Source organism: Oncorhynchus mykiss, chromosome 9 (genome assembly GCF_013265735.2).
Source record: "Oncorhynchus mykiss isolate Arlee chromosome 9, USDA_OmykA_1.1, whole genome shotgun sequence".
In the NCBI taxonomy this organism is placed as follows: Eukaryota; Metazoa; Chordata; class Actinopteri; order Salmoniformes; family Salmonidae; genus Oncorhynchus; species Oncorhynchus mykiss.
This window is the reverse complement of record NC_048573.1, coordinates 54,909,070-54,923,751: the sequence shown is the minus strand read 5'-3', so window position 1 is coordinate 54,923,751 and position 14,682 is coordinate 54,909,070. Positions and strand designations below refer to the sequence as shown.

The following is a 14,682-nucleotide window of genomic DNA, read 5'->3' as shown; positions in this document are numbered from 1 at the left end:
CTCTCCCCCACTGTCTGATTGAAAATTGCTACAGTATTTTGGAGAAAAGGGTGCAATGAAATGAATAAAAAAGTGGTGCCACTTCAAAGCCCAGCATATTACCAGGAGTTTAAAGTTACCTGTGGTGCCAGACTAGTTTTAATATTCCCTGGGAAATGGCACACGCCCTTGCAAGTCAGGCTCTGCCTCTAACAGTAACCAATCTGCCTCTTAATAACTAAATGGCAATTTATGAATTACAACTCAAATCTCTGCCATAATAGCACCAAATTTTTCTCTCCAAATGCACTGTAGCACAGCAAAGTCAAGTCCCAGTCCAACTCTCCAGCAGAGGATGCCAAAGGCACTATAATAGTGAATTAGTAGTGGATGCCTAGTGGCCTGGAATGTTTTTGGGGTACTCTCCCTGACATAGGCCACCTGTGTGCTCTCTGATGGTGTCAAGTCAAGTTACCTCGATATTACTAAAGGTGTCCCTCAGGGGTCGATTTTGGGACCTGTCCTCTTTACTATTTATGTAAATAATATTGGTTTATCTGCAAAAACCTGTAACATTAATCTGTATGCAGATGACTCTGTTATGTATGGAATTTCCCAACGTCTGACCAGGCTATGTTGGAGCTGTAAATCTGATTTTGTCGCCTTGCAGAAAGTCCTTTTTGATTTAAATTGGTACTTAATGCAGGAACAACTACATGTATGCTGTTTTCTAATTCTCATAGAAATATTTTAGATGGCTTTCAAATTTATGCATTGGATGGTTCTTTCATTGAGCATGTTCCCACCTATAAATATCTGGGCTTTTGGATTGACAATAATGTGGAGTTATAAAAGCATACGGATGAGCTAGTTAAGAAGCTGAGATTTAAAGTAGGCTTCTTTTATAGAAATAGATCATGCATCTATCTCCTTAAACAGCAGGAAGCAGATTGTACAGTCAGATTTCCTGGCAGTTCTTGACCATGGTGACACCGTTTATCGGAATGCAGCAGCCACTACTCTTAAACATTTGGATGCCGTCTACCATAGCGCCCTTTGCTTTATCAGGCGACAGGTTTGATATGCATCGCTGCATCCTGTATCAAAAGGATGTCTGGTCCTTATTGAAGTCCCGTAGATCACTTCATTACCCCCTTGCTGTTTACACATCTCTACTACACAAGATTCCAACCTACCTCACATCACTGTTAGCATTTTAAAATATGAGATACCAAACCCTCCACAGGTCTCAAGGTTCACAACTTTCGAGGTTCCACTAGTACGTATTTTTTGAATAGCCTACCAAACTCCCTACATCTTGACACTCTGGTGCCTCTTGGCCAGTTTAATACTTTAATGTTGAATGAATTTAATGAGAATCACAACTGTTTGGATTGAATGTAAATAATTGTACTTGTGGTGTTTGAAGTTGTAAGTGTTGATTCTGTAATTTGTAGTTTACTTTTATTTTTAATGTGTTGTATTGTTGTCCTCGGGTCACCATTGTAAATGAGACCCTGGTCTCAATGGGTTCTTCTGAATAAATAAAAGTTAAATGTCAACATCCAAGATACAATTAATTGCATGAAAACTACAGTATGTTTATTATTTAGCGTTACATAACACTTTAAAGGTTGAATTTTGATTTTAATCTGCAATATTCCATGATATATGGTTGGGTTCAATTCCATTTACATTCCTGTCAATTCAGGAAGTACACTAAAATTCTTCAAATTCTTGGAATTTGGTTAACTTTCTGAATTGACTAGAATTGAAATAGAATTGACCCCAACCCCGTTGTCTTTCGACAGGTGGCGTCACTCCTACGCAACGCTCGTCTCTCAATCAGTGCAGGCGGAATCGTCGCACGATCTGATGTAAGACAATGTCCCAACTCTGCTCTGTCTGTTGTTTGTTATCTAGGCCATACGTTTTAGTCATGCTATATGATCACAGGAGAGCCACCTGGCAAGTCCCTGCTGGACTTTTGGAGCTTTTTTGACTTCCCCTGTTTAGTCCTGGAAGACACACTCCAGCATAAAAAATAAAAAAAAAATACTGTTGAAAAACAATACCCCACGTATAAATACAAACATGTACAAACACTTAAGGGTAAAAATATGTGTTTTGAGCAAAATAGTGTTTTTCAAGGAGTTGGTCTGAGTAGGCCATTCAAGGAGTTGGTCTGATGGTGCCTTTTGATGTCCCCCCCCCCCCCCCCCCCCCCTTGCTTGAGGAACAATAAAGGAGCGATAGAGATGTGCCTTTTGTTAAGTAAATCACATGATAAATGAGCTGAAAAGGAGACTGAAGTAGGATTTTAAGCCTGCACTGAATTCTGTGTTTGCTTGTTTTTAGCTGTCCTAAATAAACTAAACCAAAAAAATAGAGACCTCTTCTTATTCGCTGTTGACCTGGCTTAAAACTTGTAATTTTCCACCACTTCGGTAAAAACACAAAACAAAACACAAATTGGGAGACACTGGAATTGTAATTTAAAGTGAAGTGTTTACAGTAAACACGGTAAGATGGGGGACATGTTTGTATGTACAATACTGAGTTCACCCATCTTACATGGCAGTTTCCTATAACCCAAGCAACCATTAGTGTACAACCCTTCACCAGATCCTAATTTCTTTCCTCAGGTAAGAGATGATTTTTGTTCGTTTAAATACTTTTGATTAGTGGATTCAGAACATATTTTAAGAATGACGTTATTTTTTGTTCTGTCGGCTTACTGTCAAGGATGGCAGGAGTCTTGGCAGTATCACTTCTAGGAATGCTATTCAGCACACGTTACGACTTTGGTTGCCAGTAAATATCATTGCTCACTTCCTTGTCTTGCTCTCATTCCCTTTGTCTCTTCAGTATGCTCTGAGGCCAGTGTGGAGAATCAGAGTGAACAAGGAAGGACCATGCCTCTGTCTAAACCAGAGAAGCTGTTAGAACATGAGCTCAGCTGCCCTATCTGCCTAGAGCTCTACACGGATCCCGTGTATCTGCCCTGTGGCCATAACTACTGCCTTGCCTGCATTAACGCTACAGACGCCAGCAGTGGAGAGAAGAGCCTGCCTTGCTGCCCTGAGTGCAGAGAAGAGTACAGTGGTACAGAGACACTGCACAAGAACTTCAAGCTCTGCGGCATCATAGAAGGCTACAGGGCCATTGCGCTAGTGGAGAACCTTGGGAGAGAGCCGCTGGAGGTACGCTGTGACCACTGCCTGGACACAGAGACGTTGGCCATCAAGACCTGTCTAAAGTGTGAGATGTCCCTGTGTGCCAGGCACCTGCAGCGCCACACTGAGAGGGAATCCTTCAGGAGCCATGACCTGGTGGAGCCCCAAACTAAGCTGGTCCTGAGGAGCTGTGCTATCCATGGACGCCTGCTGGAGTACTTCTGTGTCAGCGACATGACCTTCCTCTGCGCCTCATGCTTCATCAAGGGCACCCACCAGAATCACGATGTCCTGACTATTGAGGTGGCTGAGGAGGAGATGAGGCGGGTCCTAGAGAGCCGGAGCAAGGAAGTGGCCAACAGGCTGCAGCTGACCGAGACCCTACTGCAGAGGGCTGCTGAGGACCAGGGCACCTCTGATGCTGTGGGGGACAAGCTGATGTCTACTGCTGTGGCCCTGATGGACAGCATGGCTGGTCTGGTGAGCAGGTACAGGGACAGGATGAGCCTGCTGCTGGAGGAGGAGAGAGGCCATCAAAGGAAGATCTGGCAGAGTGGCCTGGGGCTCCTAGAGGAACAGCAGAAGGAGCTGATGGAGGCCAACCAGAGCTCTGCCGAGGTCCTCTCAGTGACTGATAAGCATCTGTTCATCCACAGGTTCCTGCTGATCGAATCCCAGCTCACGGAAGTGGTGACAGGCACTGTGGCCAGAGTGCTCTCCAAAGAGCCTCTCAACACCAAGCGGCTTCAAGCCAGCCTGAGGATGAATGACTTCAGGGCAGAGATGGGGCAGCTCCTCCAGGCCCTCAATGTCCAGATCAACCCTCTGGAGTTGACCTTCAACATCACCACAGCGCACCCCAGCCTGCTGCTCTCCAACGACCTGCGGACAGTCAAGTACATTGGCATCAAGCAGGCCTCCACTGATAACCTAGAGAGGTTCAGTACCGCGCCCCAGGTTCTCTGCTCCCAGAGCTTCACAAGTGGGGAGCACATCTGGGTGGTGGAGGTGGGCGACCAGAGCATGTGGTCAGTGGGCTTGTGCTACAAGAGCGTGCCCAGGAGGGGTGACCACAGCCGGCTGGGCCACAACCCAGTCTCCTGGCGTCTGCAGTGGAAGAACAAGAAGCTGACGGTGTGCCATGCCTCCTCAAACATGGCGCTGGTTGAAAAGACCAATCAGCCGCTGAGGGTGGAGGTGGCACTGGACTATGAGGGGGGCACACTGATCTTTCACAGCACCAAGGGCTGTCGGGAGCACCTGCACACGTTTAAGGCTGTGTTCAGAGAACCTGTGTACCCTGCGTTCAGCATCCACTCCACCACAGCACAGTCCTGGATCACCCTCCAGAGTGGAGTGTGACACCTCAGCTTCTCTGTATGTCCATCTATTAACCTTGAAGGGCCTTTGTTAATAACTAACCCAATCAATATCTGTAAATTATTCTAGTAATGGATCTTATCACCAAACGTGAGTAAATTCTAATGAAACAGAATGTAATTGCCTCTTAAAATATACAGTAGAATCTGAATCCTTATATTGCTGTTTCATACATACATTACATACATGATTAGACGTAGTAAGTACAGATATGTATTGCTATTCGTAACTAAAGGAATGTCATTTAATTATTTTGTAAAGAGACGTGACTGTATTTGATCTTACCTGCCAAAAATGAGTGTTGCATTGTTTCATTCAGACCATACGTCTCTGTGGTTTTATATTGAGTTGTTTTAGAGTTGATACTTATTCATCCATGTACTATAGTAGGCCAGGCCTACAGCACATGTGAATATCGGATACTTTATATTTGTATTTGTTGCAGGGACAAGATGAAACGAACATGTGTGATTTGTAATTGTATTTGAAAATCAGTTCACTTTGGATTCATACACAATAAACAGCTATAAGGCTATGATACTGTACTTTGTGAATGGGCTCAAAGTGGTTGTTGAGGAAAGACTTGATCTTCAGGGGAGACACAATGCTCAATGTTTATCTGACAAATACACAGTGGTGGAAAACAAATGTCATACTTGAGTAAAAGTAAAGATAAAGTACATCAATAGAAAATGACTTAAGTCAAAGGGAAAGTCACACAGTAAAATACTACTTGAGTAAGTCTAAATGTATCTGTTTTTAAATGTACTCATGTACAGTGGTGGGAAAAGTCTTCAGTTGTCATACTTGAGTAAAAGTAAAAAGTTAAAGTAAATGCTATACATCATATGTCTTATATTAAGCAAACCAGACGGCACAGGGGCACACTCAGACATCATTTACAAACTCAGTATTTGTGTTTAGTGAGTCCGCCAGATCAGAGGCAGTAGGAATGACAATGCGTTATATTGATAGGTGCGTGAATTGGACCATATTGCTGTCCTGCCTCAGCATTCGAAATGTAACAAGTAGTTTTGGGTGTGAGGGAAAATGTATGGCAGTAAAAAGTACATGTTTTCCTTAAGAATCTAGTGGAGTAAAAGTAAAAAAGTACAGATACCCCAAAAAACAACTTAAGTAGAACTTTTATGAAGAGATTTCCAAGGCTTCAGAAGATTTAACCTGTATAAATTAAATGAGCAGAACTATGTATGTCCACAGTTCAAATGTTGAAGTCAGTAACTTAGTAGGACAGAGGGTGTGAAAGAGATGACTCTAGCAAAGCTTTCCAGGAATAACATCCCATGAGGCCACACTCTGAAAGGTGAAAACAGTTTAACAGTTGTCACTTTCACATGCTGTACCCATCTTCAATTAGAACAACCAATCGACCTTGACAAACCAACGTAAATACATTGGACATTGTCAAAGACTCTAGTCACCAAAGTCATAGCCTGTTCTCTATGCTAACGCACAGCAAGTGGTACCGGACCGCCAAGTCTGGGACCAAAAGGCTCCTTAACAACTGCTACCCCCAAGTCATAAGACTGCTGAACAATTAATCAAATGGCCACCCGGACTATTTACATTGACCTTTGATCTTTGTTTTTACACTGCTGTTTATTATCTATGCATAGTCCCTTTACCCCTACCCACATGTACAAATTACCTCGACTAACCTGTACCCCCGCATATTGACTCGGTACCAGTACCGCCTGTATATAGCCTCATTATTGTTATTTTATTGTGTTAGCTTTTATTTTATTTTGTAAATATTTTCTCAACTCTATTTCTTGAACTACGTTGTTGGTTACGGATTTATAAGTAAGCATTTCACGGTTGTATTCCGTGCATGTGACAAATAAGATTTGATTCGAACACAAATATAAACACAACATGTAAAGTGTTGGTCCCATGTTTCATGACCTGAAATAAAATTGTTCCATATGCACAAAAACCTTACTTCTCTAAAATGTTGTGCGCAAATGTGTTTACATCCCTGTTAGTGAGCATTGTATCCTTTGTCAAGATAATCCATCCATCTGACAGGTGTGGCATATGAACAATCTACGGAGGAGTATTTCTGTCTGTAATAAAGCCCATTTGTGGAGAAAATCTCATTCGGATTAGCTGGGCCTGGCTCCCCAATGGGGTCTTCTTGGCTCCCAAATTGGCTGGCCTATGTCCTCAACGGCCCACCCATGGCTGCGCCCCTGCCAAGTCATGTGAAATACTGAATTTATTTCAATAGACTGATTTCCTTATGTAAACTGTAACTCAGCAAAATCTTTGAATGTTGCATTTATATGTTGCGTTTATATTTTTGTTCACGATACATTTCTCACACTAAAGATCCTGGCAGGCAAAAATAATATCTTAAAGGGACATGCTGGTGATTGCCCTAAGGCTACAATGTACTAAAACTACCAATAAAGAATAATCCCATTTGATTGTTAACCTATGTTTGCCTCAATGTCCACTGTTGATTTCAGAAAAGCAAAACAAGACATGCATCCTTATGAAAGCCCGTTTACAAAAAGTCCCACTGTACCATACCAATCACCACACCCTGTCTCAGGGATGGCTAACTCTGGAAATTATTTTTTGTCTCTACTGAGTTAGGAAATCAGCTTTTAGTTTTCTTGCACCTTATTTGTGGAACAATCTTCAAAATGTTCTTACATTTTTTGTTCTGTTTTTTGTTTGTTCTTCTGGGCCAATTCAGAAAGCTGACCGAGGACCTTAATGCTGATTAATATGTTTGTTCTTCTAGGCCAATTCAGAAAGCTGACTGAGGACCTTATTGCTGATTAATATGTTTGTTCTTCTAGGCCAATTCAGAAAGCTGACCGAGGACCTTAATGCTGATTAATATGTTTGTTCTTCTAGGCCAATTCAGAAAGCTGACTGAGGACCTTATTGCTGATTAATATGTTTGTTCTTCTAGGCCAATTCAGAAAGCTGACCGAGGACCTTAATGCTGATTAATATGTTTGTTCTTCTAGGCCAATTCAGAAAGCTGACTGAGGACCTTAATGCTGATTAATATGTTTGTTCTTCTAGGCCAATTCAGAAAGCTGACTGAGGACCTTAATGCTGATTAATATGTTTGTTCTTCTAGGCCAATTCAGAAAGCTGTGGCAAACAAATATATATATATATATATATATATATATATATATATATATATATATATATATATATATATATATATATATATATATATATATATATATTTTAAATAAATGTATTTTATTCATAATACAAAAATCAACTTACATTGCTACATCAAAAATGTCTAGCAAATCAAACGCAGGTATTAACAATGCTCAAACACACAAAAAATATAAATACAAATAAAATACAAAAAAGAAACAATTATATTCACTCTGAAAACATCTTATTATTATGATTCAAGAAGATGTTACTCTTTTTGTTATTCACTAGGGTTAGTGTTTTAATAAGATAATTAAATTCAATCAGAAGAATTTGTAATTTTGGTATATAATTTTGACATTTTTGTTTGTGTATAAAGTATTTGGCAACAAGAATAAAAAAATTTACAATCATTTCAGTGGTTTTGTTATCATTGCAATATTAACATATTATATATTTTATGTTAAAATGATAGGCAGTGTTCATAATGGTAAATAAGTAGTTTGCAACGTTTTCCCAAAATTGGGACACAAATTTACATTCATTTTGCAAAACTTTGTGCACAGTGCCCTCTACTGACATATGACGTCGAAAATCGCATTAAAACAAATTAAACTACATTTCCCCTTAACCTTTCGGTAGCACCTCGAACGTCCACAAATTCCATTGGATCACATCACACTATCGTCCTATGGCGTACGAGAATACAAACCCAGCCATTTATATTCAAATTCGTATGATTCGTTCTCGTATAGAGAGATTCAATCTGTCAAAAATAGCTGTCAACACAGTGGGGAAGTGAACTCCCTTTTCTACCATTTGGAAGAATATTTGGACGATAGAGATGGGATCTGGTCAAAGTGCGACCAGGAAAGTGTCTTTTGGAGTGGATGATGAGGACAGAGTACGGGTTCTTCGTGGAGTAAAGGTAACATTCTTGGCTGCTGTCATAATTCTAGCTAGCTAGCTAGCTAGTTACACTAACGTTAGCAAGGTGGTGTTCAAATGTGTCACCAGCGTGAGACGAATGTTTCAATTCAATATATTTTTGTCTAACTGATACAATAGTATTTGGTCCAATGGCTATGAAAGGATGCTAGCTACATGTAGTGAGTGATGCTGCCAGACTAGCGCAGCGATGCCACCCCTATTTCTGTCACCTCGTATGAACTGGGCGAGGTTAATAACGTTAGCTAGCTAGAACATACGTGGTCATATAAAATGAGCCATTTAGGCGGGTGTATGCAGGAGAAGAAACCTGTCATCACAGCAATGCATGTTAGCTAACTAGACATATTCTCGAGGCCTACTGTTCTAGTGGTTTACACTATAAGCCGATTGGGTATGGTAGCCAGCTAGTGACTAGCCAGACAGACAGGCAGGCAGGATGCGATCAGGACACGCAGGTTGAAATATAAAAAAGAACTCTGAACCAACTATATTAATTTGGGGACAGGTTATAAATCATTTAAACATGTATGCCAATTTCGCTAGCTAATATTTCCGGGGATATAAACATTGGGTTGTTATTCTACCGGAAATGCACAAGGTCCTCTACTCCGACAGTTAATCCACAGATAAAATAGTAAACCAAGTTTGTTTCTAATAATCTCTCCCCCTTCAGGCTTCTTCTTTAGACTTTCTTTGGCAGTTGGCAACCAACTTTAAGGTGCATTACCACTACCAACTGGACTGATGGTGGTAATGGGACGAGAGACTGAAAAACAGCATCTATCTCAAGGCCATCAGACTGTTAAACAGACACCACTAACATTGAGTGGCTGCTGCCAACATACTGACTCAACTCCAGCCACTTTAATAATGGAAAAATTTATGTAAAAAATGCATCACTAGCCACTTTAAACAATGCCACTTAATATAATGTTTACATACCCTACATTACTCATCTCATATGTATATACTGTACTCTATACCATCTACTGTATCTTGCCATCTTTATGTAATACATGTATCACTAGCCACTTTAAACAATGCCACTTTTATACGTTTACATACCCTACATTACTCATTTCATATGTATATACTGTACTCGATACCATCTACTGCATCTTGCCTATGCCGTTCTGCACCATCACTCATTCATATATTTTCATGTACATATTCTTCATCCCTTTACACTTGTGTGTGTATAAGGTAGTTGTTGTGAAATTGTTAGGTTAGATTACTCGTTGGTTATTACTGCATTGTCGGAACTAGAAGCACAAGCATTTCGCTACACTCGCATTAACATCAGCTAACCATGTGTATGTGACAAATAAAATTGGGTTTGATTTGACTGGGGTGGCTGGGGTCTTTGACAATTTTTAGGGCCTTCCTCTGACACCGCCTGGTATAGAGGTCCTGGATGGCAGGCAGCTTAGCCCCAGTGATGTACTGGGCCGTACGCACTACTACGCTTTTTAACCTATCCCCAAATTAATATAGTTGGTTCAGAGTTCATTTAGATTTTTCAACCTGCATGTCCTGATCGCGTCTGGTGTGGGTGGACAAAATCAACATGTGTGCGATGACGCCCGCGTGAGTGCGGTCTGGTCAGCATGTAACGCGATCGTGGCAAAATACATTTAGACATGCATGTTATTTAATAATTACATCCATGCTGCTCGCGCGCATCAACGAGCGTCTGCTAAAATAGTTTTTTGGTTACATTTTTTTATGCTTGACGTGCTGAAAGTCCTGCTTCTCCCATCTCATTGGTTTTTAGGAGCATATACCCACATGTGTGATTGAAAGATGAACTGAGGTCCATGCTCCAGTCCAGTTGGTGATGATAATGCACCTTAAAAGTTGGTTGCCAACCGCCATATAAAGTCCACAGAAGAAGAAGAAAACTGACAGAGGAGAGATTTCTAGAAACTAACTAACTGTAAACGTCCCCTTTTATCTGTGTATTTATTCTCGGAGTAGAGGACACACACTTTTGTGTGACTCAAAATGGGTCAAAATTCCAAGAAAAAAGGACATTTCAGGCATTTCAGGTAAAATAACAACCCAATGTTTATATCCAAGGACAAATTAGCTAGCAAGCTCAAGCTAGCTATCTAGCTTGAGTAGAGGACCTTGTGTATTTCTGGTAAAATAAGAACCCAATGTTTATATCCCAGGACAAATTAGCTAGCTAAATTGCCATAAATATTGAAATGTTTTTCAACCTGTCCCCAAATTAATATAGTTGGTTCAGAGTTAATTTTGATATTTCAACCTGCGTGTCCTGACCCGAAAAACATTAGTCTCAACGTCAACAGTGAAGAGGTGACTCCAGGATGCTGGCGTTCTAGGCAGAGTTGCAAAGAAAAAGCCATATCTCAGACTGGCCAATAAAAATAAAAGATTAAGATGGGCTAAAGAACACAGACACTGGACAGAGGAACTCTGCCTAGAAGGCCAGCATCCCGGAGTTGCCTCTTCACTGTTGACGTTGAGACTGGTGTTTTGCGGGTATTATTGAATAAAGCTGCCAGTTGAGGACTTGTGAGGCGTCTGTTTCTCAGACTAGATACTCTAATGTACTTTTCCTCTTGCTCAGTTGTGCACCGGGGCCTCCCACTCCTCTTTCTATTCTGGTTAGAACCAGTTTGTGCTGTTCTGTGAAGGGAGTAGTACACAGCGTTGTATAAGATCTTCAGTTTCTTGACAATTTCTCATATGGAATAGCCTTCATTTCTCAGAACAAGAATAGACTGATGAGTTTCAGAAGGAATTTCTTTGTTTCTGCCCATTTTGAGCCTGTACTTGAAACCCACAAATGCTGATGCTCCAGATACTCAACGAGTCTAAAGAAGGCCAGTTTTATTGCTTCTTTAATCAGGACAACAGTTTTCAGCTGTGCTAACATAATTGCAAAAGGGTTTTCTAATGATCAATTAGCCTTTTAAAATGATAAACTTGGATTAGCTAACAGCATGCCATTGGAACACAGGAGTGATGGTGGCTGATAATGGACCTCTGTACGCCTATGTAGATATTCCATAAAAAAATCTGCCGTTTCCAGCTACAATAGTCATTTACAACATTAACAATGTCTACACTGTATTTCTGATCAATTTGATGTTATTTTAAAAACAAGGACATTTCTAAGTGACCCCAAACCTTTGAACGGTAGTGTAGATGGTATGAAGAAGGAATTCTCCAAGCCACAGCTTCATACACTTGTCAGACATAGAGAACTGATACTGTCTACAGGTTGTTCGGGTGCGGTTGGTCCGTGGGTGGCTTTAAAAATGTTTTTGTGATTCCTCATGTCTTAAGTTTTGGTAGGAAGACTTTTCGTCCAACTCAGATGTTGGGTACTATATTTAGTATCATCAGAATCCTGTAAATTAAAATGGGCAATTTGGGTGCAATCAATTATCTTAATTTCTCAGAGATCAAATAAAAGTTCAACAAAATAAAGTTTTAGGAATGCCAATTTTACCTCTCTAACTACAGGAACGATTTCAGAACAATCTGTGGTGGTGGGTGTCATAGCTTGCTGAAATGACATGGAATGACTCAACACACACTCGTTGCAGACTGTTGAACCTTTGCACCTGCTGTCTGCCCTACGGGGAGTTTAGTCTAGAATAGACGTTGCCTTGTAAAAGTATCTTCTTGCTATTGATCAGTTTCTCTGAACTTATATCAACACATTATCCTTGTCAACTAGTGAATAAAGTTTGATTATGGCATATAAAGGTTTTAAGAGTAGCTTGTCAAGTGTTTATAAATCAGTAATGAACAGTGACCTTTATAGGCTAACACACATTATGTGACGTACAACTACGGATAAACCCTCAACGAATCCTTTTATAAATTGTAAATAAAGAGGTTACTGAAAAATGACAAAATAATCCCAAGGGTTTTCGGGGATATGTTAGCCTTAATGCTAATCTTCCCTCTCGTCACTGTTGTGTTCAGCTGTCAGAGGATGTTCTCCAGAGGATGAGGGGAGCAGGTCCTGCCAACCAAACAGCAGACCTCAAACCACCTCCCCCCACCAGCCCCAAGAAAGAAAGTAAGCTAATTTACCACCTTCACGTTTCAGTCCTGCTCAACTCTTCATGACCCAACATAACAGAAAAAATGTAATAGCTGATGATAAATCTGTTTCACATAAGTAAATGGGTTTTGAGACTTGAATGTACAGCATCATCGACCAGAGTAGGTGACTGGTCACAATAATACACCAAGTACATACAGTGCCTTTGGGAAGTATTCAGACCCCTTTACTTTTTCCACATTTTGTTACGTTACAGCCTTATTCTAACATTGATTTAAATTGTTTCTCCCCCCCCCCCCCCCCCTCATCAATCTACACACAATACCCCATAATGGCAAAGCAAAAACATGTTTAGAGAAATGTTTGCTAATTTCTTAAAAAAATATATATATAAATATCAAATTTTCATAAGTATTCTGACCCTTTACTCAGTACCTTGTTGAGGCACCTTTGGCAGTGATTTACAGAATTTAGTCTTCTTGGGTAGGACGCCACAAGCTTGGCACGCCTGTAGTTCTTTGCAGATTTTCTCAAGCTCTGTCAGGTTGGATGGGGAGCGTTGCTGCACAGCTATTTTCAGGTCTTTCCAGAGATGTTTGATCAGGTTCAAGTCCGAGCACTGGCTGGGCCACTCAAGGACATTCAGACTTGCCCCGAAGCCACTCCTGCATTTTCTTGGCTGTTTGCTTAGGGTTGTTGTCCTGTTGGAAGGTGAACCTTTGCCCCAGCTCTAGAGCAGGTTTTTATCAAGGATCTTTCTGTGCTTTGCTCCGTTCATCCAGTCCCTGTTGTTGAAAACATCCCCACAGCATGGTACTGCCACCACCATGCTTCACCGTAGGGATGGTGCCAGGTTTTCTCCAGACATGACGCTTTCAGGCCAAAGAGTTCAATCTTGGTTTCATCAGACCAGAGAATCTTGTTTCTCATGGCCTGAGAGTCTTCAGGTGCCTTTTGGCAAACTCTATGCAGGCTGTCATGTGCCTTTTACGGAGGAGTGACTTCCGTCTGGCCACTCTACCATAAAGGCCTAATTGGTGTAGTGCTGCAGAGATGGTTGTCCTTCTGGATGGTTCTCCCATCTCCACAGAGGAACTCTGGACCTCTGTCAGAGTGACCATCGGGTTCTTGGTCACCTCCCTGACCAAGGCCCTTCTGCCCCGATTTGCTCAGTTTGGCTGGGGCGGCCAGCTCTAGGAAAAGTCTTGGTGGTTCCAAACTTCTTCCATTTAATAATGATGGAGGCCATTGTGTTCTTGGGGACTTTCAATGCTGCAGACATATTTTGGAACCCTTTCCCAGATCTGTACTGAGACACAATCCTGTCTCGGAGCTCTACGGACAATTCCTTCAACCTCATGGCTTGGTTTTTGCTCTGACATGCACTTTCAACTGTGGGACCTTATATAGATGGATGTGTGTCTTTCCAAATCATGTCCAATCAATTGAATTTACCACAGGTGGACTCCAATCAAGTTGTAGAAACATGTCAAGAATGATCAATGGAAACAGGATCCACTGAAGCTCAATTTGGAGTCTCATAGCAAAGGGTCTGAATACTTATGCAACATTTCAAAAAACCTGTTTTCACTTTGTCAGTATGGTGTGTTCTTGTGTGTAGATTGCTGAGGATATATATATATATATATATTTATTTATTTATTTATTTATTTATTTAAAAATCTATTTTAGAATAAGGCAGTAACTAGGGATCCACAAAATATTGGTGAACATATCGGAATCAGCCGATATTAGCTAAAAATGCCAACATCAGTATCGGCCCAATGTCTAGTTTAACAACGATGTCAAAGCTACGGTGCATACCTATATAACGTAGGTACATGACGTAATGATGCCACGTAAAATGTTGCGCTACACGTGCAACACAGCATTCCTAACCTAGCCCACAATGTCGGCTGTGTGGATCGAGCAGTCAACAAGTTGAGCAGTCATTTGAAAGAGTAAGAAAATTGCAGCGAGACAACTCAAAGG

At 40.9% G+C, this 14,682-nt stretch overlaps 2 protein-coding genes across 3 annotated transcripts in view; both read left to right on the top strand.

The window, feature by feature from the left end:
* The first annotated feature begins 2,541 nt into the window (after positions 1-2,541).
* LOC110532399 (E3 ubiquitin/ISG15 ligase TRIM25-like) lies at positions 2,542-5,282 on the top strand. The gene is made up of 2 exons (XM_021616275.2): positions 2,542-2,624; positions 2,848-5,282. Exon 2 carries the CDS (start codon positions 2,895-2,897, stop codon positions 4,515-4,517), a length of 1,623 nt encoding a protein of 540 aa, XP_021471950.2. The 5' UTR covers positions 2,542-2,624; positions 2,848-2,894; the 3' UTR covers positions 4,518-5,282.
* Positions 5,283-8,356: 3,074 nt separating this feature from the next.
* Positions 8,357-14,682, top strand: part of chchd6a (coiled-coil-helix-coiled-coil-helix domain containing 6a) — a 64,534-nt gene continuing 58,208 nt past the window's right edge. Inside the window, exons 1-2 of one of the 2 annotated variants that reach the window (XM_021616273.2) lie at positions 8,357-8,619; positions 12,609-12,705. In XM_021616273.2, coding sequence (XP_021471948.1) covers positions 8,536-8,619; positions 12,609-12,705 — 181 coding nt within the window. In that variant the 5' untranslated portion in view covers positions 8,357-8,535. The remainder of the gene's footprint in view (positions 8,620-12,608; positions 12,706-14,682) is intronic. The other variant, XM_021616274.2, reaches the window with a different exon arrangement.

What these genes read in the sequence shown, in the direction of transcription:
- LOC110532399 (XM_021616275.2), top strand. Translation starts at nt 2,895, where the DNA reads ATGCCTCTGTCTAAACCAGAGAAGCTGTTAGAACATGAGCTCAGCTGC.